At 41.8% G+C, this 23,267-nt stretch overlaps 1 protein-coding gene across 1 annotated transcript; it reads right to left on the reverse strand.

Moving 5' to 3' along the window:
* Positions 1-6,937: 6,937 nt before the first annotated feature.
* Positions 6,938-22,474, reverse strand: ITM2A (integral membrane protein 2A). Its single transcript, XM_045030087.1, has 6 exons — positions 22,250-22,474; positions 18,731-18,862; positions 18,253-18,441; positions 15,317-15,427; positions 13,115-13,265; positions 6,938-9,875 (listed from the first exon to the last, which is right to left on the reverse strand). Exons 1-6 carry the CDS (start codon positions 22,331-22,333, stop codon positions 9,787-9,789), a joined length of 756 nt encoding a protein of 251 aa, XP_044886022.1. The 5' UTR covers positions 22,334-22,474; the 3' UTR covers positions 6,938-9,786.
* Positions 22,475-23,267: the final 793 nt, after the last annotated feature.

A 23,267-nucleotide genomic window follows, 5' to 3' on the forward strand; every position in this document is an offset into this window, starting at 1 on the left:
AGAGGATTAGGGACACCCAGAGCATGGGGTTGCATCCCTGACCATCTTAACTAATAGCCATTGATGGACCTATCCTCCATGAACTTACCTAATTCTTTTTTGAACCCTGTTATACTTTTGGTCTTCACAACAGCCCCTGGCAACACGTTCTGCCAGTTGACTGTGTGTTGTGTGAAGAAATACTTCCTTAAAGCATAAAGCAGCAAAAAAAGAACAAACCTATATTTTTCACTTTGCAGCTCATATTTTTTAAAAAAACAACAACAGTATTTTAATAAACAAAGTAGATTGTAAGCTCCTTGGGCCAGGGGTTGTGATTTCTATAGGTTTGTGCAGTGTCCAATGCAATGAGGACCCATCCTTCATTGGTTCCTGAGGGTGCAATTGTCCTGCTCATAAAACATCCAAATTTGCAAGTAAAACCAAGTATCACTTTTCTCTTCGTAGACTAAAGATATGGAAGTGATACTAGTTAAACATGAGGTGATCATATTGAGATAATACCCGAGTGAAAGCTCTTATTCAAGTAAGTTTTATCTTCAACCCAGAATTGTAACATTACTCTCCTCTGTTCAAAACAATGTTCCAGATACTGTTATTAACTAAGCCTGACCTAGCACTTCCCTGGTACATCCGGCAATGTCTTTTACTCACTGATTTTTTTTTTGATGTACGTTGTACATAAGTTAGCCCATTTTTATCTTTTGAGCATACTCTGTTGGTGGTTTGAACCAGAATATAGAGTCTTTACTTAAAAACAATAACATGCCTGAGTTTCATAACTTCAGCTAGTTCCTCTTAAACACCTTTCCAAACAACCTCTCTCTTACATAATACTTTATCTATGATCTTAAGCTTAATTATGATGAAAATAATTTCTTTAAAGAGGCTGCCACTTGCAGGTGAGGAATTTTCATCTCTTTCGGGGGCGATCTGTGTGAAATTGTCCAGTGTGACAGTTGTCTTCATTAAAACAACATTTATTAAAAAGAGAGAGAGCATGGTAGTAAAACAGAACAAATTCTTGGCATAATGTACCTCATCAGAATACTCTGCAAAGCCCAGTAAGGTTAGATATCCTTTGCTTAATCACAAAGAAAAGCAAATAAAATATTGCATCTCAAATATTAAGTCCCCTCTGGCCATATTGGCCTCATCTTCACTAGGAAAAAAGTTGTGTTTTTAACATGTGTTAATTTCCTAGTGTAGACAAGGCAGTTGTAGGCACTATACCCAGATGAACAGACTCTCTTTTCTTAACCTGTGTATTATATAATTTTTACATTAGTTTTAATAAAAATTTTAAATCTATTAACGTGTTAGCTGGGCAAGGTAAACTCTAGGCTTCCCCCTGCCCCCCAGTCTGTGTCTTCACTAGGAAAAAAACCAGCGTTAATTAACTCAAGGCAAAATCCTAGTGAAGACATAGAGGTTTGTAGTTTAAACACAATAGCAGGTTGAATTAAAGACTATGAGGGAGTCTATGGTTTAACCTTGATTTGCTAACTCGTGAAAATTACTGACTGCTTTATCTTCACGAGGGTTTTACCTTGAGTTAAGAACACACCTTATTTTGCTGAGTGAAGACAAGGCTATAGGGGAGGTATTGGCAACCTTTGGCCCACGACCCACCAGGGTAAGCACCCTGGCGGGCCGGTTTGTTTACCTGCTGCGTCCGCAGGTTTGGCCGATTGCAGCTCCCACTGGCCGCGGTTCACCACTCCAGGCCAATGGGGGCTGCAGGAAGTTGTGGCCAGCACACTCCTCGGCCCGCGCCGCTTCCAGCAGCACCCATTGGCCTGGAGCGGCGAACCGCGGCCAGTGGGAGCCGCAATCGGCCAAACCTGCGGATGTGGCAGGTAAACAAACTGGCCCGGCCCACCAGAGGGCTCACCCTGGCAGGCTGCATGCCAAAGGTTGCCAATCCCTGCGATAGGGTTTAACTTGGCCAGCTAATTACAACCTTTTGCCTAGACTAGGCTTTTAGCCCATTAGTTAACATGTAAGCAACAATAAGTTTAAAACCCACCTTTTTCCAACTGTAGACCCTGTTCAGCCTGATAGTTTCTCTTCGCTATTAAGAAGTCCCCCTATCCTTCACCCAACCTGCTTATGAACAAGTCTCAGTTCCTTGAATTCATTATCCTATCAGGGTAAAGTTACTTCACCATTTCTGCCAAAGGTATTTTATCAGGAGTAGCATGCTGAGTAAAGGCCAGTTTGTCTCCTATGCAAGGACTATTGTCACTCCCATTATCTCAGCGATGTTCCCCTACCTACCATTTCATCAGCCACTTTGATCTTCCCCTTGCTATCCATTACTCCACTTGTCAATGTCACTGATTTTTGTTGTCCCCACATTGTTCTTGGCTATAGAAGTTAGACCACACACTCTTGCAAGATGTGTTCAGTTTCTATCTGATCACAGAGGTAGCATGGATTCATCAATTTCCCTTTGCCAAGGCAGTTTACTTTTTAAAAATATGATAATTTTGACAGGTTTCAGAGTGGTAGCTGTGTTAGTCTGTATCAGCAAAAACAACGAGGAGTCCTTGTAGCACCTTAGAGACTAACAAATTTATTTGGGCATAAGCTTTTGTGGGCTAAAACCCACTTCCATCGGATGCATGGAGTGAAAAAAAAAACCCAATGCATCTGATGAAGTGGGTTTTAGCTCTCAAAAGTTTATGGTATCTGTAACCCCCCCAGTCACCTACATGGTAATGAGGTTAACACCTTAACTCTGATGAAGGTACAGATTCACACATATAGCTTTAAAAAATACTACCAACAGCACATGCCTGATCTGGCCATTTACAAGTGGTTGTTAAGTGGAGACTTATTAGAGGCTGCTGCAAAGGTCAGCAGTATCTCAGCTACATAAACTATTTTAAGTTTGCCATGAGCAGCAGCTTTCTTTCCTTTAGTATACACAGAATAGTGCAAAAGTAGGTTTTGAGATCATGAGTCATCTACTACATGGGATTTATGAACACATGAGGTAGTTTTCTTGGCAATTTCATAACATTTTCCTCCCGCTTGCATATGGATTTTCAAAACTTAGCACTAGTTGAAGATATTTTAAGGGGGTCAGGCATGTAGCCTGCATATTAGCATCAAGACAACTTGTCAACAAGTAAGTATCCCAGCCTATCTGGGCAGTGGTTTCCCACTGACAGTAGATGTTTTGGTGGACACAGACCTACAATATAAAATAATGACTGTGACCAGGAGTAGAGTTTTCATTTCAGTTATAAGCTTCACTTACTACACTGATTTTTGAAGAATGGTCTCAACCAGTTAATTTTTTTAAAAAGGAGTTACATTGCAGTTTACATTCACTCTACAAAATATTCTTTAACAGGGATAAAAGTCATACATGATAATGGGATGCTTGCTAAAACACTGTATAAATTTCAGATACAAGCAGTTTTCTTTTAAAAACCAAAACTGTGTACCAAACGGTTTATATTATGAGAAATCACTATACTTTCAATATATAAATAGGGATGCTATGTTTTATTTTGCATGGGGTTCTCAAACTGGGGGTCGGGACCCCTCAGGGGGTCGCAAGGTTATTACATGGGGGGTCACGAGCTGTCAGCCTCCACCCCAAACCCCGCTTTGCCTCCAGCATTTATAATGGTGTTAAATATATAAAAGTGTTTTTAATTTATAAGAGGGGGTCACACTCGGAGGCTTGCTATGTGAAAGGGGTCACCAGTAAAAAAAAGTTTGAGACCCACTGTAAGATGGTTTGTAAAGAAGAATGTCTGCACTGAGACATTACATAAAGTACTTGAGGTTTGGGAAACCTTAAAGTACATAAAATAGACTATTACTTTACTTTCACTAAGTTATTTTAGTAGTAGACTTCAACAAATACAAAAATTAGCTTAAAGAGCCATCTACTGGTCAAATGTTTACTTACTACAACATAAAAGTTTAGTGCACACTTTAAAGCAGTGATTCTCAAACTTTTTTACTGGTGACCCCTTTCATATAGCAAACCTCTGAATGCAACCTTCCTTATAAATTAAAAACACTTTTTAATATATTTAACACCATTATAAATGCTGGAGGCAAAGTGGGGTTTGGGGTGGAGGTTGACAGATCGCGACCCCCCCCCAATGTAATAACCTCATGCCCCCCTGAGGGGCCCCGACCCCCAGTTTGAGAACCCCTGCATTAAAGTAAAGCAAAATTGATGCATTGGTTGCAAACAAGAAATCCTGAGAGAAGGTTTATAGGAGACAGAGTAAGCAGATGGAGACTGGAGATAGACAAAGACAATTTGACATTTCAGTGCCTAACCTTTAGGCTTTTTGTCACCTAGTGGAGCTGACAATTCCCAGTTATTTGCAGTGTTGTTGTAGCTGTGTTGGTCCCAGAAAATCAGAGAGACAAAGGGGGTGAGGTAATATCTTTTATTGGACCAACTTCTGCTTGTGAGAGAGACAAGTTTCAAGCTGTAGAGCTCTTCTACACAAGCCCAGACCTAAAGAAGAGGTCTGTGTAGCTTGAAAGCTTCTTTCACTAGCAGAAATTGGTCCAATATAAGATATTAACTCACCCACACTGACACTCTGAACCCCAGGTTAGGTGCCCAAGCTCTTGGTACAATGCAAGGGGTACCTAAAACAAGGGATTCCCAAAAGCCAGCAAGATGCCTGAGAAATCACCTAAGCTAGCCAGCAGGAAGTGCCTTAAGCCCACGCCTCGAAACCTATAGTCACTTGGGATGCCTAGCTGTCAATCCTCTCCTGGAGTAAGGAGCCTTATTAAAGGTCAGTCTTCTCAAGAAAATTGGGGTGCTGCCAGTACCTTATGCCCAGTAGTTTGAACATTCACCCAGGATGTAGGAGACCCAGCTTCAAATCCCTCCTCTGCCTATTCAGAGCAGGGACTTCAATCCAGGTTTCCCACTACCCATTGGGTATAGTCTCTCTCTCTCTGGCCCAGTGTCTATTTTAAGTATTTCACATAAAGTGGAACAGTTCAACAGGAGAGTGCTCTAACCGCTTGAGTTGTTGGTAATGAGGCCACCCGCCCTCCTGTCTTTTGGGGGAGGGGCTAGGTGGGCTCTGAGTACACCTACCAGATCAGGCCCCACAGGGGAGGTTAGGGGGAATTCACAAACTAGGCATTCCTCTTAGGTGGCTTTGTACCTGCCCACTACCAGAAACTGAAGTGCCTAGGGGATTTTACCAATGGAAAATTAGGTGCTGAAGGTGCCTACAGGGTTAGCTAGCAGCTGAGCAGCGGTTTTGTGAATGCCAGTGGCTTGATGCTGAATTGAGGCATCTCAAGGGACAGTTAGGCATTAAATTATCTTTGTGAATCTAGGCCTTAGAGCCTGATCCTCCCATTCTTATACCTGTCAATTAATATAAAATGGGCAAAAGTTGTCAAACACTAGGATAAGCTCCAGCCTCATTTTGAAGTGTACAGCTGAAATGTCAATTAATCCTGCAAAACGAAAAAGGGTTAGATAATCCAGAAACTTGGCTGTGGAGGACTATCAGCACCATCTGCTGCACTGCATGTGCTGCAAGCTGGCAGCCCAAAACAAAGCAAAAAAGTCTGCCTAGATCTGTAGGTAGCTCCATTCGAAGAATGAGGAAGCTTTAGCTGCCTGGGTATTTTGAGACACTCATCTGCTCTATTATCCTTGTTATGCATTCTAGGTTAGGTGACACGTCTAATGGATTCAGTGCTAGCATTGTACAACAGCTGTGGGTTTCAGTGTTGCTTAAAGCCGAGTTGGAAAAACGTAGGTTATTGGAAATGTCCTTAGAAACGTAGAGTAGTAGATTGCTGTTTCGCCAAGATCTTGATCAGAGAGCAAGATGAGACTTAAGTGCTACGTAACCACTTGACTGGTATTAAACATTCTAAGCCCTTCCACACAAGCATGTCAAAACAAATTAAAACAATCCATCCTCTGAGGTATTACTCATGAGGAAGAATCAAGGGAGAGATGGAGTGACTTCCCCTAGCAAGTCTGGGCTAGGGACAAATAGAATCCCCTTCTTTTGACTCTATCCTAAAAAGTCAGACTTCTTCCCCACTTTAGCAAAGCTCAGGCTTGAAGAATGAGCATGACCTTCTCTCTCTATTCAAAGCACTTTGAAACATGTGCTTAAAACTTACCATGCTTTACTGAATATTAGAGCCATACAGGGCCACATGCTCCTCCCTATAGAATGATATGAAGAGAAGCCGTAACACCTTCAGAAGAGAGCTGTGAGTCTGTAGCACAGCCTCTGCTTACAGAGACAGTGATACATACCCTCAGCTCTGGGAGTGTCAATCTGGGCAAAGTCACACTGCCCCTTTTCACCACCCCCTGTGATAGGACCATTATCACCAGCTCCATGGAACCTGATGGGTAAGTCTGCAGGGACAATGTATGCGTTGTGCAGAAAGTTATCCCCCTCTTCCCCAGTATCAGTTTATCCCATTGCTTAAGCAGCAGTTAAATTCTGCTGATATATGGCTACAACATGCATCCTAAAAATAAGAGCATTCTGGAACCACCAATTGCTTCCCGGCTCTTCCGACAGAACACCCATTTAGCTAGAATGATTTCCTGAATCACAGTTCTGTCTGCAGAATGGTAACCATTTCATTTTCCAAACAAAGTGAAATGTAAGTGTTATAGAGGTGTGCTACATTAACCTGTGTTGGTACATTTTTTTCTAAAGAAGTCAACACCAGGATTGAGTGACAGGGACAGTAACTGGTTACAAAGCCACTATGAAGTGGCTCTTACCTATTTCTGTATAGCAGTGTCATATGTTGTGGCACATGTAACCTCATTTATAGTTTTGGGTTTTCTTAAACTTAAGGTAAAAACTCAGGGATGTCATGCTGATCCTCATGCTCAACTGCTAGCAAAATTTTCTATTTACAAGATAAAAATGAAATTCTGCAATAACAGGTAAGTGAGCTTTTTATTTTAGACTCTTCAGTGTGTGCACACACATCTCAATTCAAAGCGAAGCCACAAAGTCTACATGATCATCATCAGTACTCATTTACAGTCCTGTTAACTTCAGTAATATCTGCATTGTCTGGTTGAGAAGCGTGGAAGTTAATTACTGAATATTACTTTGTATGTCTCAATGTACCCAACAAAAATTAAAAAAAAACACAACAAAGTTATCTTTGTTAATCCTGCTCTCAAAGAGCCTTGTGAAAGGATTTTTATGGTTTTAGTTGCACTGGAGCTGTCAACTACAGCTCACAGTCCAAAAAGTTTTCTTCACTACCGAATTGCAGGACACTCATAAAAAAACACAATGAGAAGCCCTCTTCCCCCACATCCTCCAAAAACAAAACAAAAACTAGCACCTTTAAGGGGAAAAACAACTGGTACAGAGCTGGAAACTTCCACATTGAGTTTAGATACCCACTAGTACATTAGAGGAACAAGAATGATCAGGCAGATATAAGAGCGTTTCCTTCATAAGGCTGCATCTATATTTACCTTTTTTTTTAGAAATATGCTATGACAGTACACTAAATCCACTCCCGCCCACCCCCATTCATTAGGGTATACCCAGCCACCACTTTAAGTGTCAATTAAGACCAACACCATAGTTCTAGAGAAACATTTATTATAAGGTTGCAGGAATAATGCCAATATAAAGTCCCTTATTAAAACAGACTCAAGTTTTGAATCTGCAGCACTCTAGCAACTCTTTGTCATCTTTTTACTGCAGTTCTCAACAAGGAACAATACTCTGACTGCAGTAATAATGCTACTTGCTCATAAAAAGTTCTGATCTAAAAAGTTTGTTGTACAGGCCAAAGTTGTTAAATTTACAGCTACAGTCACATCCACAAATGGGCCATATCAAGAGAGGTTTAATGAAACAAGCAGTTACAAGATAAACCAATTTATAACCAAAATACTGACACAAACTTTAGAGATTAACAGCAACTAAATCTATGACAACTAAATACCACAAAAAAATCAAACAAAAGTATAAAGAATTTAAATGTAAACTTAGGGAAGGTTCCAAATATACATACAAAGTTCAATACAGTAATTGCACAAAATGAAAAAAGCAATGTTAGAGGTTTATAATCACTGAGGTTAGATTTTACATGCTTCACACCTGGAAGTTAAAACAAAACCTTTAACGATAAATGTTGAAAGGTTTTTTTTGTCTTTTTTTTTTTTTAAACCAGAAAACTGAGTGCAGAGCAATTCTACAGAACTACATTAAATGTGCAAACCACAGATTATGAATGCATTAAATTTAGTCATTCTGTGAAAAATCAAAAGGTGTATAAGAATTGATTCCGGCTACTCTTGAGGGCATTCTGGGCCAAAAAATTAAAAAAAAATAAAAATGAACAATTTAAAATTCTGCAAGTTTTGTCAAATAAATGTGGAGCATGGCATCGGGAAGCACAGGGCACTGGCTGCACAGAGGTGACAGCTCACTGTGCAGCTCCCCCCTCCTGGGACACAGACTCAGTAATGAGGCTGCACCCAACCCTGACAGCGCAAGGAGCGGGCCTGTTCGAGAAACACCCCAGAGACCTGCCCCTCCATGCCCCAGGTGCGGGCAGGCAGGCTCAGCAAAGGTAGGATCCAAGCATGGATGGAATCCAACTGTGGGTTCAGAGTGGGGCAATCTGAGTGCAGGTGGCTCAGTGGGGGATTTGGATGCACAGTGACTTGTTGGGGGGTTCTGGGTGCAACAGTAATGGACTCTGCATGGCGGTCCAGCTGAAGGTGGTTGGGGCTCAGCAGAGGGGGTCCTAGTGTGAGGAGATAGAGCTCAGCAGGGGGTCTGGGTGTGTGTGGGGGTCAGATGCTGTGAGAGGGAGCTTAGTGGGTTTGCAAGCCAGGTGCAGCTGGTTGGGGCTTGGTAGGGTGGGGATCCAGGTGCAGCAGGAATGGGGCTTGTCGGGGTGGGGAGGGGGAAGAGGGTGAGGCTTGGCGGGATGGTGTGGGTGTGAGGGGCCCTGAATGCACAGGGGTGGATGGATGGGGGAGCAACTCCCTGTACAGTGATCCCTGCAGCTGAGGAGCAATGGGTGCAGGAAGAGAGGGGGGAAGGGAAGGAGGGAGGAAGAGTTTGTTTAGCTTCCTACAGCCAGGGAAGAAATCTGGGTGTGGATTTCTTCCCTGACCCAGCCACAAGGGAAGAGGAAGTCCAATCCTCCCCAGCCCAGCCAGGACTAGCAGCTGAGCCTGGTGCAGGGTAGGAACCATCAGCTGTGTCTTCCCCAGTCCTGCCTCACAGTGATTTACCTCTCTGCTGGCTGTCTTGGGCACCCAAAATGTAGTGCTGGGGAGGGTCGCATGACCACTTTTGTGGCTTCCTTTTGCTTCCCTGTCAGAAAGCCATTTTTGTGCGGGGAAACGAACAAATCTACAGGGACATAAATTCTGTGCATGCACAGTGGTATAGAATTCCCCCAGGAGTAATTCCGACCAAGGAATCAATTAACATTATATATATATTTTTTTCTGCCTTTCCCAGAAAAATTCTAAGTCAGACACATTCAATGGATAAGTTGATAACACATTTCTTCTAAAGGTCTCAAATTTCAGTTTTACGTAAGACAACTAAAAATAGTCTGTTATACCAAGGATCAAAAGAAAGCTGAAATGGTGATTGTGTGTTTTGTAACACAAGCAATACACAGGAGATGCATAATAAGGCTTTTGATTATCACTGCACATTTTAATTTAGAAGTCAAACTGTAAAGCTCAGACTTTTTAATGAAGATGTGAAATAGTCACTTTCCATCCAGTGTCTTTCACTGTTGACAGATCTTCGTTTCAACCACAAAAGAATTTTCGAAGTGTCTGATTGTATGACAGTTCTCAGCTGAGCGCTTCTGGAGACCTGGGTGGAAGAAAAAAGTAAGTTAGCAAGCTACAAGATTGTTCTTTACAGATAGCTAGATGTATTTGTATATTTCTTAAGAGATAGCAGTTTATGACTAGCTTAGTCTGGCAATATACAATTAAGTACTCAACAGTAGTGTAAGGTCATTCAGTTAGTTGTCACTATGGTTGTATACAAGCTTGTTTCTACCGATTAAATATAAAGAGCCCACTATTCTCAGAGCTGTGTTGACATTATACTAGGGCTAAACAAACAGGTGTTAAATACTTCTTATGAATAAATGTAAATATCCTTGTTTCTAGTACCCTTTTAGCCCTTCAGACTGTAAGCTGCTGTCTCTAAACTAAGGTCATGCCATAAGTCCCCCTACTAAACCATAGCTCTTCATAACTCTTCCAAGCTCCTGAGGCTCCTCTTTCCCCTCCAGGGTTCAGAAAACTCTGAAGTGGCTGCAGAGAGGGTGTTCGGAACACAATCCTTTTTGTTTAGCCAGATACACTTACACCAAAACACTGCAGAGATTACTCCTCTGGGGCCCAATCCTGGTCCCAGTGAAATAAATAGCAAAGCTTCCACTCACTGATAGGAATATGATTGTGCCCTTGATTGCCACTCTGCTAACAATGGATAAAATACATTAAAAACTTGACAGAGCACTATCAGTACATATCAGCAGCCGACCCCTACCATAGCAAAACTGATTCTCCCACGTGGCTTTAATGAAAAAAGATTAGACAGAAGGACAAGAGAAACATGGCAATACTGTAATCAAAGCAATAGTTGATCAAATTCAGTCTCCCTAGTGGAGTGCTCTGAGTGATGTCAGATACCTCATGAAAACTAAGAAGCTGACTATTAGGAACAGTTTTGTTTGGGTAGTTTAACAGAACACATAGAACAAGAGCTTCCGATGAAAGTCTCCTCCAGAGTACTAGCTGTTAACAGTCTGCTTATACTGTTATGATAAACTGACAAGAAGGTTGGCCTTCACTTTGAATTTTAGCTTATTTTAAAATAGCTTTTGTAGAAGGTTTATAAAGTCAGTGGGAAGTTCTGTATAAAATTGCCCTGTATACGGAGTCTCAGTTAAAAATTTACTAGAACAACAAAACCAAGCCACACACTACTGTCCTTCCTCCTCTGTTCCCCAAGCCCAAAAGACTTCCTGAGAAAACAACATGGTTTGAAGTGTCAACAAATGAGTGGCCAAATTCCAGGACATGAACTCCAAGAGTCGAGGACCTCTAACTAAAGGCACCGTGTCTTCAATCCCCAATATCAGGCCAGGAAATTATTTGGAAATTAACAGTGGAATGGAAGATCTACTAAGTACATGATTCTTGTCTCTTCCCATTATTTCCTCTTCTCTTCCCCCAAAAGAAGTGTTTGCAAAATGAGAATATACCATTTGATTTTCATCAGTTTTAGTGTTCCTGGTTATATAGGGCATGGAGGCATTTACTGCATATTAATAACAAGACATTATCTTTTAGACTAGGATTTTCTATGGAGAGTTTTAGACCCAAGCAATTCTCTTAACAGTACAATTACAAAACCCTAAAAAAAAAAAGGCAAGGGCAAACCAGCTTAATTACAGCAACATACTGTACCGCAGTAAAGTGGTTTTACTTATTTCCTGGAAAAGATCTACATGCAAGCAACTCATGCAAATGGCAGATTTGAACTCCTGCAGTCAATGCTAATGCATTAGTATGGCATGTCAGCAACACTAATGGAGGGTTAATACACCAGAGCAAAAGAAAACTGATTTCGTATTTAGGCAAGCGCAGTCCACTATGCAAAGTCTTCAGTGAATCGACAACTCGCTGGGACAAAGCATCCATCTGAACTAAAAAAAAGTGTGTGCCTACCAAGGGCGTTAAAATTAACATCCTCCCCTGCATGTTTGTAAGCTTCTCAGGGGAACTCAGAGATTCCCCTGTTTCTGCATATAAAGCTTTTCCTACTGTCAGCAGAACAGAAGCAGAAACAAAACAACTGATCCTTCTATTTCTAGTTTTATTCTGCCAATAGCAACAATATCAAAGGAATACGCAAAATCCTGGTGGATTTGGAGCAGGAAGAAGACAAAGATAAATGTTGATTCAAGGTGGAGTTGTACCAGTTACCTAACAGCAGCACATATTAGTAGGGTCCCTTGTTCCTTGGCCAGCCCAGGGATTGGTCCTGCTCAGAGCAGGGGGTTGGACTAGATGACTTCCTGAGGTCCCTTCCAACCCTGATATTCTATGATAAGCACCTCCAAATTTAAGATACAAAGAGCAGCACCAACAGGCTGTGAAGGAATACCCTTTCAGATCACTTCACACAGGAGGATCACTGTAAAATGGAGCAGGGAAAAAGAATCTCAAGTTCATTGTTTGGCAAACAACTTCCTCTAACCAACCCCCTACATATTAGGATGCAAAGGTTTAATTTCTAGAAGGTATTGACATGAATTACTGTATATACCTCACAGTATAGTTTAAAAACCCCCTTGAGTGCTTTAAAGAGCTGTGATGACCAGAAAGCCCCCAGTATCATTAAGGCTTTGGCAGCATATTTGTGTATTCAGACTCACTTCAAACAACTTAGATACCAAATTCATTCCTGAATAGATGGCAGTGCTCTAGTTTGGTTGCAACTGAATCTTGCATCAAAATGTTTAGGATTTAAAGCATGAAAGTCAATTGGTATCACATGCAGATCTAGGCATCTGTATTTCAGATTCCCTCGAAGCATTCATTACTTGTGACAACGAGCATCTAAAATAGTTACACTCTGCCAAATTGTAAAATCTAACAAAAGAGAAATCCCCTATTATCTGAAGGCCAATTATCCAAACATTAGACTGTTAAATTTGGATGCCCCTCCCACCCCTGCAAACAAGATTCATACGTAAGCTAGTTTCTCAAATTCCAAATACTCCATCATCTCAGGACCTCTGACTAGAATGAAAGAGTGAAAGTGAACTCATGTTCAGGCTGGTGTTTTGGGCATATCAATGAGGGTTTTGTAACCTGTAATAGACCATGTCTCACTGGAGGAGAAAATCTTCAGACTCAAGAACTCTAAAGTAGTTTTGTTCCCCATTAAAATAAAAACGTAGGTAAACGTAGCAATAGCCTGTTTAGTGGGGCATTAACACCTACCTGTTTCTGGAGTGAAGTTTTTAGGTTTCCTATTTCCCCTCTCTACTGAGGTAGGACATTTCCTATACTGTAGGAAACACTCACCTGCTCTCTGATCTCTGCGCTGCAGTCTGAAGGTCTCTTTTCCTACACAAAGCTGGTAAATGAAGATGCCCAAATCAGATACATTATCTATCTCTTCTGTTACCACCATTTCTTCACGAACTAGGTAAGTCTGAGGCAAGTAAGAACCAGTCTTTAAAAAAGAGAGAGAGAAAAGGGAGTTAAATTCCTTCATTAACGTTCTGTTAAGAAACTGTACTAGTCTTCTGGATGGTCACATAAGAATAAATAATTTTGACCACCACTGGATTTTGAGTGTTAATTTTGTTCATTAGATTGTTAAATTAAAACAGGATTCATTTTTAACATTACCTACCCATTATTAAGGGTCACATTCAAATTGTTAATTTCTTCATGTGCTTGGGTTGTGTGAGTGAGTCTGTCTAGCTAACTACAACTTTCCTAATATAGTACCCCAACTAGCTTGAAGTAAGTCTGACAGTCTAAGTAAATTGTTCAACCCCCTACCATTATTCAAAAGTGGTATTTCTGTATTTTCCTTATTTGAGGCAAACTATCTCCAAATACCATGAATACACAAAAGAGTGCAGCTACAGCTTCCAAATATATTAATGACATGGTAGATAACTTCTCTGTAGATGCAGCGGCTTCATATGCCCACTATAGCATATGGTATCATAAGGAAAAGTTGTAATGTTCATGACCAGAAGAGCAGTGCGCAACATGCTAAAACAGCGTTTTTCAAACTGGGGTCACAGGCCAGTTTGTTTACCTGTCCTGTCCACAGGTCTGACCGATCGCGGCTCCCACTGGCCGCGGTTCGCTGCTCCAGGCCAATCAGGGCTGCTGGAAGCGGTGCAGGCCGAGGGACAGACTGGCTGCCGCTTCCAGTGGCTCCCATTGGCCTGCTGCAGCAAACTACGGCCAGTGGGAGCCGTGATTGGCCGGACCTGCGGATGGGGCAGGTAAACAAACCGGCCCAGCCTGCCAGGGGCTTTCCCCTACACAAGTGGCGACCCCAGTTTGAGAAACAGTGCTAAAACATGATCCTCTTCTTTCACTCCAGCTGTTAGACACTATCATGCCTGCTCCTTTTCAAAACGCACATACACTACATCGGAAAGGATTATAAAGTCTGCTTCAATGGAGATATGGGCACTGTCTAGCAAAAGTTATTACTGTTTCCAACACAAGTAACTAAACCTAGAAACCAGCAGCCTTTAAGTTTGTCTCTTTGGTCAGAGGTGATAACTACAGTCTATTGATTTCAATGCTTTTGTCATGACACATTGTTTTTCTTTAGTTTGCAGGGAGCCTGAATAATATTAGAAGTTTTAAATAGTTTCAAAAGGCCATCTGATTTTCTTGGTTTTGGGTAAAAAATCCTAAAATTTAAGATCAAGTGAAAATAATTTAATAGCGGTTTCCTGTTTGGGTTAAAAATGTTTGTTTAAAAAAAAATAAAGTTTAGGTTATTTGAAAGTTTAATGTCTTCACGAAGGTGAAAAATTATCATATTGCTGTATTTAACAAGCTGATGTGTGGCTCAAATTGCACAAGTCTACACTGGCTTTGAAAAAATATCTACATAAAAACACAGCCAGGGAAAGTTTAACCCATTTTAAAATCTCATTTGGAGGCAGAAATCAGGTTTTTCTTACTTTAACTCTGCTTTTTTAGAGTCCCTTGAAAGTGCCAATTTGTTTCAGAATTTAACAGTTGCCACACAACTGGTTTTGAATTTGTATCATGAAATAAACTCACAACTGCACTTCAGTGAATGATTTGAGGTCAACAATTGGAAGAGCAAGTGAATTCAGTTCTTTTGTGAAAGTTTCTATTTAACCAAAACAAACCATTCCAGTAACTTCCAATTTCAGACCTGTTTTCCAAATTCTGCTGCACGTTTCTCCGTAGTGGCCAGATCTGATGTTATCTGCAAGTTCTTAGCTTTCTTAAAGCTGGATATTTAGTATCTGAGAGCAGTTACCCTGAAAACTCACGTTCTTTATCCAATCAACAGGTACAAAATGTACTAAAGAGTGACCATGAAGCTTTACCACAATGACAGTAAACTGAGGAATAATACCCTTGGGAGCAAAAAAGGTTCATTCTGGAAAGGGGGCAGTTATTGCTACTGAACTTTTTACTTGCGGTTTCATTTATTATCAGAAATCACTCCTTTAGCTATACTATTCAAAGTAGTGAAGAAGTTGTACATACCGCCAGTTTTGCGAACAGGTCCATCAGATTCCTTGGTGGCATAACAATGGATGTGTTCAGAGGGATCACATAACAGTTACCCAGTTGTAAGTCAAGGTAAGCAGTCAGAAGCTATTATGGAAAGAAGTTTAACAGCTGTTTTCAATAAATCAAGTGCTATCTTAAGTTGTGATGATTACAACTGGCTGTTAGATTCTGTGAAACACAAAACTCATTAAGTATCTAGCAGGCCAAGATCAGTGCATATTAAAAACATCAAAACAGAATTAGTATTTTTAGACCAAGCAGTGATGGAACTAAAAATAAGTTTATTGTTGGTAATTTCAGAACATGAAAAAGGCTACAGCTCTACTTCACATAAGAGAACCTGCTAACTGGAAGTGAAAGAGACCACAGGAGTATATGCCTTAATACTTTAAAAGAGAGAGTCTTCCTACCAGGAAGGAGCATCTTATGACAGTTAATATCAGGGAGAGGACTTGGTATATTGAAGATGTTTTCTTGTAATTATAGGAGCCTAATTAAAATATGGCGCTAGTCAGAAACAGCACATCCATGTTCTGGCTTAGTTTTCTGGAAACATACCCTGATATGTCACTTTCCAGTTACATTATAATGCCTTTAGCTATAAGATATAGAACCCTCATGGGGCAGTGTAGTTACTAATATAAATAGCTAGACTAGAGTATTTGTATGAACTATAATTTAGCATAATACTTTGCAGAACCTCACTAAAGTTACCATAAACTGCCTAGTCTCTTCAACTGATGGTAAGATTGTCAAAAAAAAATAAAATCTATCCTTAACAATTGTAGATGCCCACTCAAAGCAATACTCAAAGCAATTTCTGTTTATAGAAGTGATATGTTTAAACATAAACAATAGTGAGAGTTTCAGTACTGGTTAGGAGAGGAAAAAAATGTATTAAGTCTTTAGTAAGTAGTAATTCCTTAGGCATTTCAGCATGATTTTTTTGCTCTCAATAAAGGTTCAACAATAGTCCAGGTAGACTTCATTACACAGAAACCCCAGTTATAGCCTTTTTCAGTCTCGCCCTTGACATGACCATGAAAGACTCCCTCAAATCCAGAGAGAAGAGGCAAACTGTCTCATATTATCAGAAAGCCCCTTTTATAGCCCAATCTTGGAAAAAGCGTTTGGCTTGAAAGCACTGTACTGGCCTGCTAAACCTAGCAGGTCATGAAACATCTTTAAAACACCCACATCATGCTGATTATCCTTCTCCTTCCCTCCCCAATCCCAACATGATTTTAGCAGCCAAAAGCTGCTAACTTCATGGGATTAAAGAGGGGGAGAGAACAAAAAGTTAACCGAATTGTCCGTTAAAATGACATTTCAAATTATACCAAGGAAGGAAAAAGGCTTCATTACTCTCCAGCACAAGTGATTTCTGCTTCAGGACTCTGGAAATACAGTTGTTTCCAGTGAGCATGGGATGATTTATAGCTTTGCAGCCAAGGAAAACTAAGGGAAGGTTTTTAGACTCTGGGTTAAAAAGAATTGCCTTACAGCAATGCAGCACTGGGGATGGATAGACAGAAGCATACACATGCTCTACATGTGGGGAGGAGTATAGCAAGAACACAACATAGGAAAAAGAAAAGTACACAAAGGGCATACAGGGGGTGAAGAAAACGAAGTAAAAAGGAGTCAGCAGAAACTTGAAATGTTAAACATTAAGAAGAATACACATTTTGGTGTTCAGTTTATTTCATATGTTGAGTTTCCATTCCAGGAGATGCCCGCCCCCACCCAAAAAAGTTGAAATTTAATCTGTAGAAGTCTTGGACTGTCCAAGGATAAATACAAACTTCAGTATACACTTCTGAAAAGCAACTTAATTTTTGTTATTGTTGTTTTTAAACTTCTGAAATACACTAAATTGTAGGCATTTTCAAATATTTTTCTCAAGGTGGCATACTCCCAGATTTGCTTTCTTTCTTAGAAGGTCTTTATTTCCCACACCCTAACCTTGCAAAATTAGGGTGGAATTTTCAAAAATGCCAATTTCTGATTGATGTCTGAATAGCTGACAAGACCACCAGTTTTGGAGAAGACTGATTGGGATCCAAACTTTGAGGGCAGTTGTTCTCAAACTAAGTACCTAGGCTTCCTTTGTTATGATTTTTGAAAAGGAGACTTCCATCTCTAAGAGATCCTTATATTTTAGGTGAAATATAAGATTTGGTTACTTTTGCAGCAATGTTTTTACACCCCACCCCACAGAATCCTGGCTCTAGGAAGCCATATATGAATAGCCCAATAATGTTGTCAGTTCCTGGTTTTCAACTACTTTTAAATACATTTAAAATAGGAGTTTGTCAAAAGCTTCCTTTCTGCCACACCCACCAAAAAAATAAAAAATAAATAAAAAAAAAGAAGTTGACATTTGTTTTGCTGTATGGGGCTTCCCTCAGTTTGCATTTTGCTGTATACAACTAAAAAAAGATCTTGTATGTAAAAAATTTCTTTTATTGGCAATTTTTACTCTCCTGTCCCAATTCAGGTTCAAAACTCTCCTTTCCCCAGTTCAAATAGCACAATTCATTCCCAAAATCTACAAAATCTATCATGGGCAACATTGTCAAATCACACAGCAACTGACAGATCCATTCTGTTAAATGAACCTGTTTCATTTAATTTATGATTGAAAAGACTTTCAGTTTTAAGAGAGAGAGGAGTAGCTAGAGTTTACTCTAGACTGTAAACTCTGTTAACACCAAGGGAAAGATTATCAACAGACATTTCATTACCAGAAGTGTGAGATGCCTAATTGTTGGTGCCACACTGAAAGGATATAATCTCAAGAACAAAGTCACATAAAGCTGACATTTAAAGCTATCGTCCAGAGGCCACATCAGTAGTAAAAGCCATCCATTTTCTAAAAGCATTAAAATGCCCCTTTTAAAACTTACTCTGTCAAAATCATGAACAATAGCTGCTGGGTCACTATCCGAGAACTTCGGAACTGGAACATCAATGATTGCTATGTTATCATCTTCCCGAATATCAGCTTCTTCTGCAATGGGCAGGAAGTACGGTTCTAGAGCACGATCCTGATTTTCATTTTCAAAGTAACACATTTCCCCACGGTACACCTTATGCTAAAAATAAAAAAAGTCAGCTGTTATTTTTTGATGTTGCACTTTATTTTTAAATTTTAATCTAACACTAAATCAGAAGTTTAGTGTAGTTCTTTTCTACCCAAGCTTCAACTGTCAAGGCCTATGACTCATTTCAGTTATTAAGCCTGAATTTTTATCAATACCATGACAGAAATCCTGTAATAAACTTACTAACTAATTGTAAACAGTATTTTGATTTTAGGGTTGTCAAAATATGAAAGTTAACAAAACCAAACATTTATTCTGAACAAATAAATATTCACAATACCTTAGGCATGAAGTACTTGTAGATGCAGGCTCCACCAACCACAACCCCTGCTAAGATGAATGCAAGACCCAAAAGGGTCAATAAACATCTTCCAGATGAATTTTCATTTCCATGTGTTGCAATTTCTGGATCCTTTATAGAAAAAGGAATGAGAGATTGGATACAATTTAGTTGCCTGGAATTTACAGTCATCGTTATTCTGCTACCTGTTTAAGTGCTCAAGCTTGACTTGTGATCCACATGGGGTGTCATTATGGGCATGGCTAAACTTGCAGATATGTCTCTTGGGAAAAAGAGGCTGTACCTGAGAAAGGTTTTCCTGGTATGATGCCATGGCAACTGAAGACCAACTTTTTAAAAAACGCATACAATGAAAGTGTTTAGTGTAAACATACAGCTAATAGCAGAAATTTCAAAAATCCTTTGGAATTCCAGAATTGGGCAAAAATGGCATGTCCTCTGAAGTTAAACTATTCCATTTCAGAATATTCAAAATAAATAATTGCTCACAATAGACTCAAAGTATAGGGGAAAACAAACAAACAAAAAAAACACATTTCCACTAACCTTAAGAGTAGCCATTTTCTAACTTGATTTGAAAAATATACAAAATTTCATTGTTATGTCTTACGTCCGAGATACAGCAGATTTCATGAGCTTGAGGCCACCTCTCAACTGTCTATTTATCATGTGTATAACTAACTATCCTTCAGATATCTTAACTGAAGAAACTCCAGCAAGTTTCAAAAACTTTTAAAGCAGCAGACAAGATCATTTTTATTTCATTCAAGCTTTTTTAAAGCTTGGTTTTTTGTTTAATAAAATGACCTCCTTTCATAACTTATTCCTGACAGGAGAGGGTGCAAAGCAAAGTCCACCAGATGCTATGTACATATCTCAGCGTCATCCTATTACTCCCAGTCCCATGCCAGTTTTTGTGGTTTTACAATAACCTTTTCCAATTCTTTAAGTGATCTTCTCCCTCTGTTGCTGTGTAAGAGGCCCATACAGCCAGGAGGTGGGCTCTGTACACAGTGTTGCCAAATGCACAACAAATGGGGAAAGTATTTTTATTCAGAGAAGTAACAGTAGATGCTACTTCTAAGAAATGGAAGCAAACGTCTCAGATAAGTGTTATCTTAAACTGACTGTGTCCCTTAGCTATGTTTGCCAACTGCACACACACCCAACAGCATATGCTGAGCAAATGGAGCATCAAAACATCTAAAAACAACTACAGGTTGGATTTCCCATGGCAGGTTAGTGCAGGAAAAGATTACTATTGACTTAGATTCCAAGTTCTTTGGGATAGGGACCATCTATTGTTTGTGCCTAGCGCCTAGCACGGTGGGACCCTAATTCATGATTAGGACCCCTAGGCACTGGAATACAAATAAATAAGCACATTAAAAGGGCCTTTCGTAAGAATATTACTGAATTCCTTTTTTAAAAAGGCATATCCATGTTTTGCTAATCGCAAACTAGAAAATTCACATACGGAAGGAACTAGCTCTTAAGTAATCAGTTTTAACACAATTTTGTCCATGTCAGATGCTGGTTTATCAGACATTCTGCTTGCATACTACTGGTGTAACAAGTATTGCTTCATCAAAATGGCCACTAGTAGTAGATTGGAAAATACTGTTTAAAAATTACTACATTTTATGTGTAGTGAGACTTTGTTTCACCATACAGACATTTAGATTGTGGCACAAAATAAAACATCTTTTAAAGAAAGCTTACATTTATTGAGGTCAGTTTTATTTTGCACCTGCCTATCTTTATCATGATACTGTACTGATTCTATTCATACATAGACCATTAAATAGTTTCCCATCCTTTCTCATGATTACCTGAATCAAATGTTGGTGTGCTACTGAATACTGTGGTTCTAATTGTGAAGGTCCCCTAAGCAGTCTAGATGGGTGCTTATTTCAATTTATAATAAATAGAAAAAAAAAACTATGTTGGTTTGTGCTGACTATACACACATCATGAGACATTTGCTGTTTGCTTATTTATCTTAGAAAGAGATTGTGTGTGAACTCTGACATCTGAGTTAAAATGTTTTCTATACAAGTATTCTCTGGTGTGCTCTTAAAAATGTGTTGTTTCAGCAAACATTTGTGCCAGAACACTTGTTTGCTTTGTACTATTATAGCAAATGCAAAAAGGAAGCGAACATAAATAAAAGTGAATTCAGTTTGGCTAAGTGGATTTGCATGGTATTCATGCACCTCTAAGACCATCTGCTAACGTTACCCTGGAGTTGGAATGAGGAGTTTGTCTATAGATGTACGTAGTTTAGTTTGATAGACTATTTTGAAAGGCATAATACAGTCAACACAAAGTAGGTCAGATCACAAGCCCCTAACCCTATACAGTTTACAACAATTCCATCTTTCCTAACAATTGGCAACAATGCTTTCATAACAGCAGTGGCAGTTGCATGTTCAGGCAGAACCAATTTTGAGTGACAAAAAGGCTTTGACCAGCAACGTGATTTCGGTAAAATATACAAAACTGCTTGAGCTAGTTGGCTCAGTCCTTCCAGAATACTCTCTTTGCCAATTTCACTACGAATGCTTATGCCACGTTTGAGACAGAGATTAGAGTTTGAAAACACCACTCGGGTCAGCTCGTTAATTAAAGTGTGATCATTCCCCAGCATGAGAACACGCTGTTTACTGGGAGCGTGGAGAGGGTTTTAAAGCTAACTTCGGGGCTGGCCGAGGACGGAACAGGCCGTACTCCTAGACTTTGAGGATTCATGGCTCAAGCAGGGCGGCACAGAGCATAAAGCCGGGCATGTGCGATTGCATTTCCATACAAGTCACCTCCGCCGCCGGGAGCTGCGGCGCTCGCTGCGCAGCGGGGCTTTCCTTGGTTAAGCGGAGCTCGCCGCACGCTGGCGAGCTCGGGTCCCTGCGGGGTGCCCAGCAAGCTGTGACGCCATCCAAACAGAAAGTGGGTTAAAGGGAAGGAAATGGCCGCGGGGAGGCCAGAGCGGAGAGGGCCCTGCACACCCCGGCCGGCCTCCATTAGAGACAGGAACAATAACACCGCCCCACCCGACACTCACAAAATGGATCCCTCCCTTCCTCCCCCAGGCCGCTTCCCCGAGCAAGCGCAAGAGCGGCCCGGGCAGGCCAAGGGCGCCGCAGAACCCAGCGCCCCGCTCGGCGGCGGCAGCTCACCGGGCAAGCCACTGAGCCCCGGCCCCGCTGCCGGCCTGGGGGGAAGGTGACCAGGCCCCTCCCCCGGGTAGGGACCGGAGGCCCCTCTTCCCCCTAGCGCGGCAGGGCCGATGACCCCCCTCACCCGGGAGCAAGGCAGGGGGAGTCGAGGGAGCCCCCGTCCCTAGGGGGCGCCCTCGCCCTCCGCCATTTTAGCCCCTAGCTGGGGGCGCTATATCCGCCCCCAGCCAACAGACGTTATGAGAAGATGGCGGCGGCCCGGGTCCCCTCGTCGCTCCCCGGCGGCGGCGGAGGCTCGCTCCCCGCAGAGCCCGTCCCGCACCTTGTCAGCCACCAGTGCCTCGGCTGCATCCTTCTTGGGCTCGTCCTTCTGGGCGAAGGGAGAACTGAAGGCGATCTTCACCATGGTGCCGCCTGCTCCGAGCTGCGCAGCGTCCGATCGCAACTCACCCTGCCGCCGCCGAGCTGCTGACTGGAGCCCGCCCCGCAGCGCCGGCCAGGGGGAGGAGCCAGCGCGCGCGCGCCCCGCCGCTGTACTCCGTGCGTGCGCGCGGCCCGGCCTGCGTCCAGTGAGTCAAACCGCGAGCTCGTAGCGCTGAGGCGAGCCGAGCGGGGGCGCTCCCTGGAGGCCGGGCGCGTCACAATACTGCCGTGCCGCGCCGGAGGCTACCTTGGGAGCCCGAGCGGGAGTAGCCCCGGCTGCCTCATGGCTCCAGACTCCACCGTCCTGTTAAAACATCCCCAACCCCCCAGGAAAGCTCGTGCTGCAAAACGTCTGTTAGTCTATAAGGTGCCACAGGACTCTTTGCTGCTTCTACAGAACCAGACTAACACGGCTACCCCTCTGATACCAACCCCCCGCGGCCTCCTGCCCGGGCTGCTGACAAGGGCAGGGCTACCTCAGGGCGGGCTGTAAGACACCCGCCTGACTGGCTCAGTTATGCGGCGGTTCCGCTTGTTCGCACGTCCCGGCCTGGACAGGCCCAGGACCCTGTCAGCTGCTCCTCTCAACCAGGGCCTAAGCGCTGCCCTGCCACCTTCCTCCTGGGGGAAAAGGGTCCCCCTTGGAAAGGCCTTTGGGCCCTACGAATGACAGCCCCACACTGCCACCCCTTTTGCCCCTGTGCCCTGCCATCCCCACCTTCAGAAGAGGAAATTAATTACAAAGAAAACCTTGCCCCAAGCAGAGTTTTGACCCCAAAAGGGAGATGGGCCTGAGACTCCATGAAGTCCACTAGGGACTTTGTCACCATTGATTTTGCTTGGGAGGCTGGCTATGGGAAACCCTCAGCTAGGTAGGTAGGCAGGCATACTGATAGTTACATAACAACACCAGCTAA

This window comes from Mauremys mutica, chromosome 9 (assembly GCF_020497125.1).
Source record: "Mauremys mutica isolate MM-2020 ecotype Southern chromosome 9, ASM2049712v1, whole genome shotgun sequence".
Taxonomy (NCBI): Eukaryota; Metazoa; Chordata; order Testudines; family Geoemydidae; genus Mauremys; species Mauremys mutica.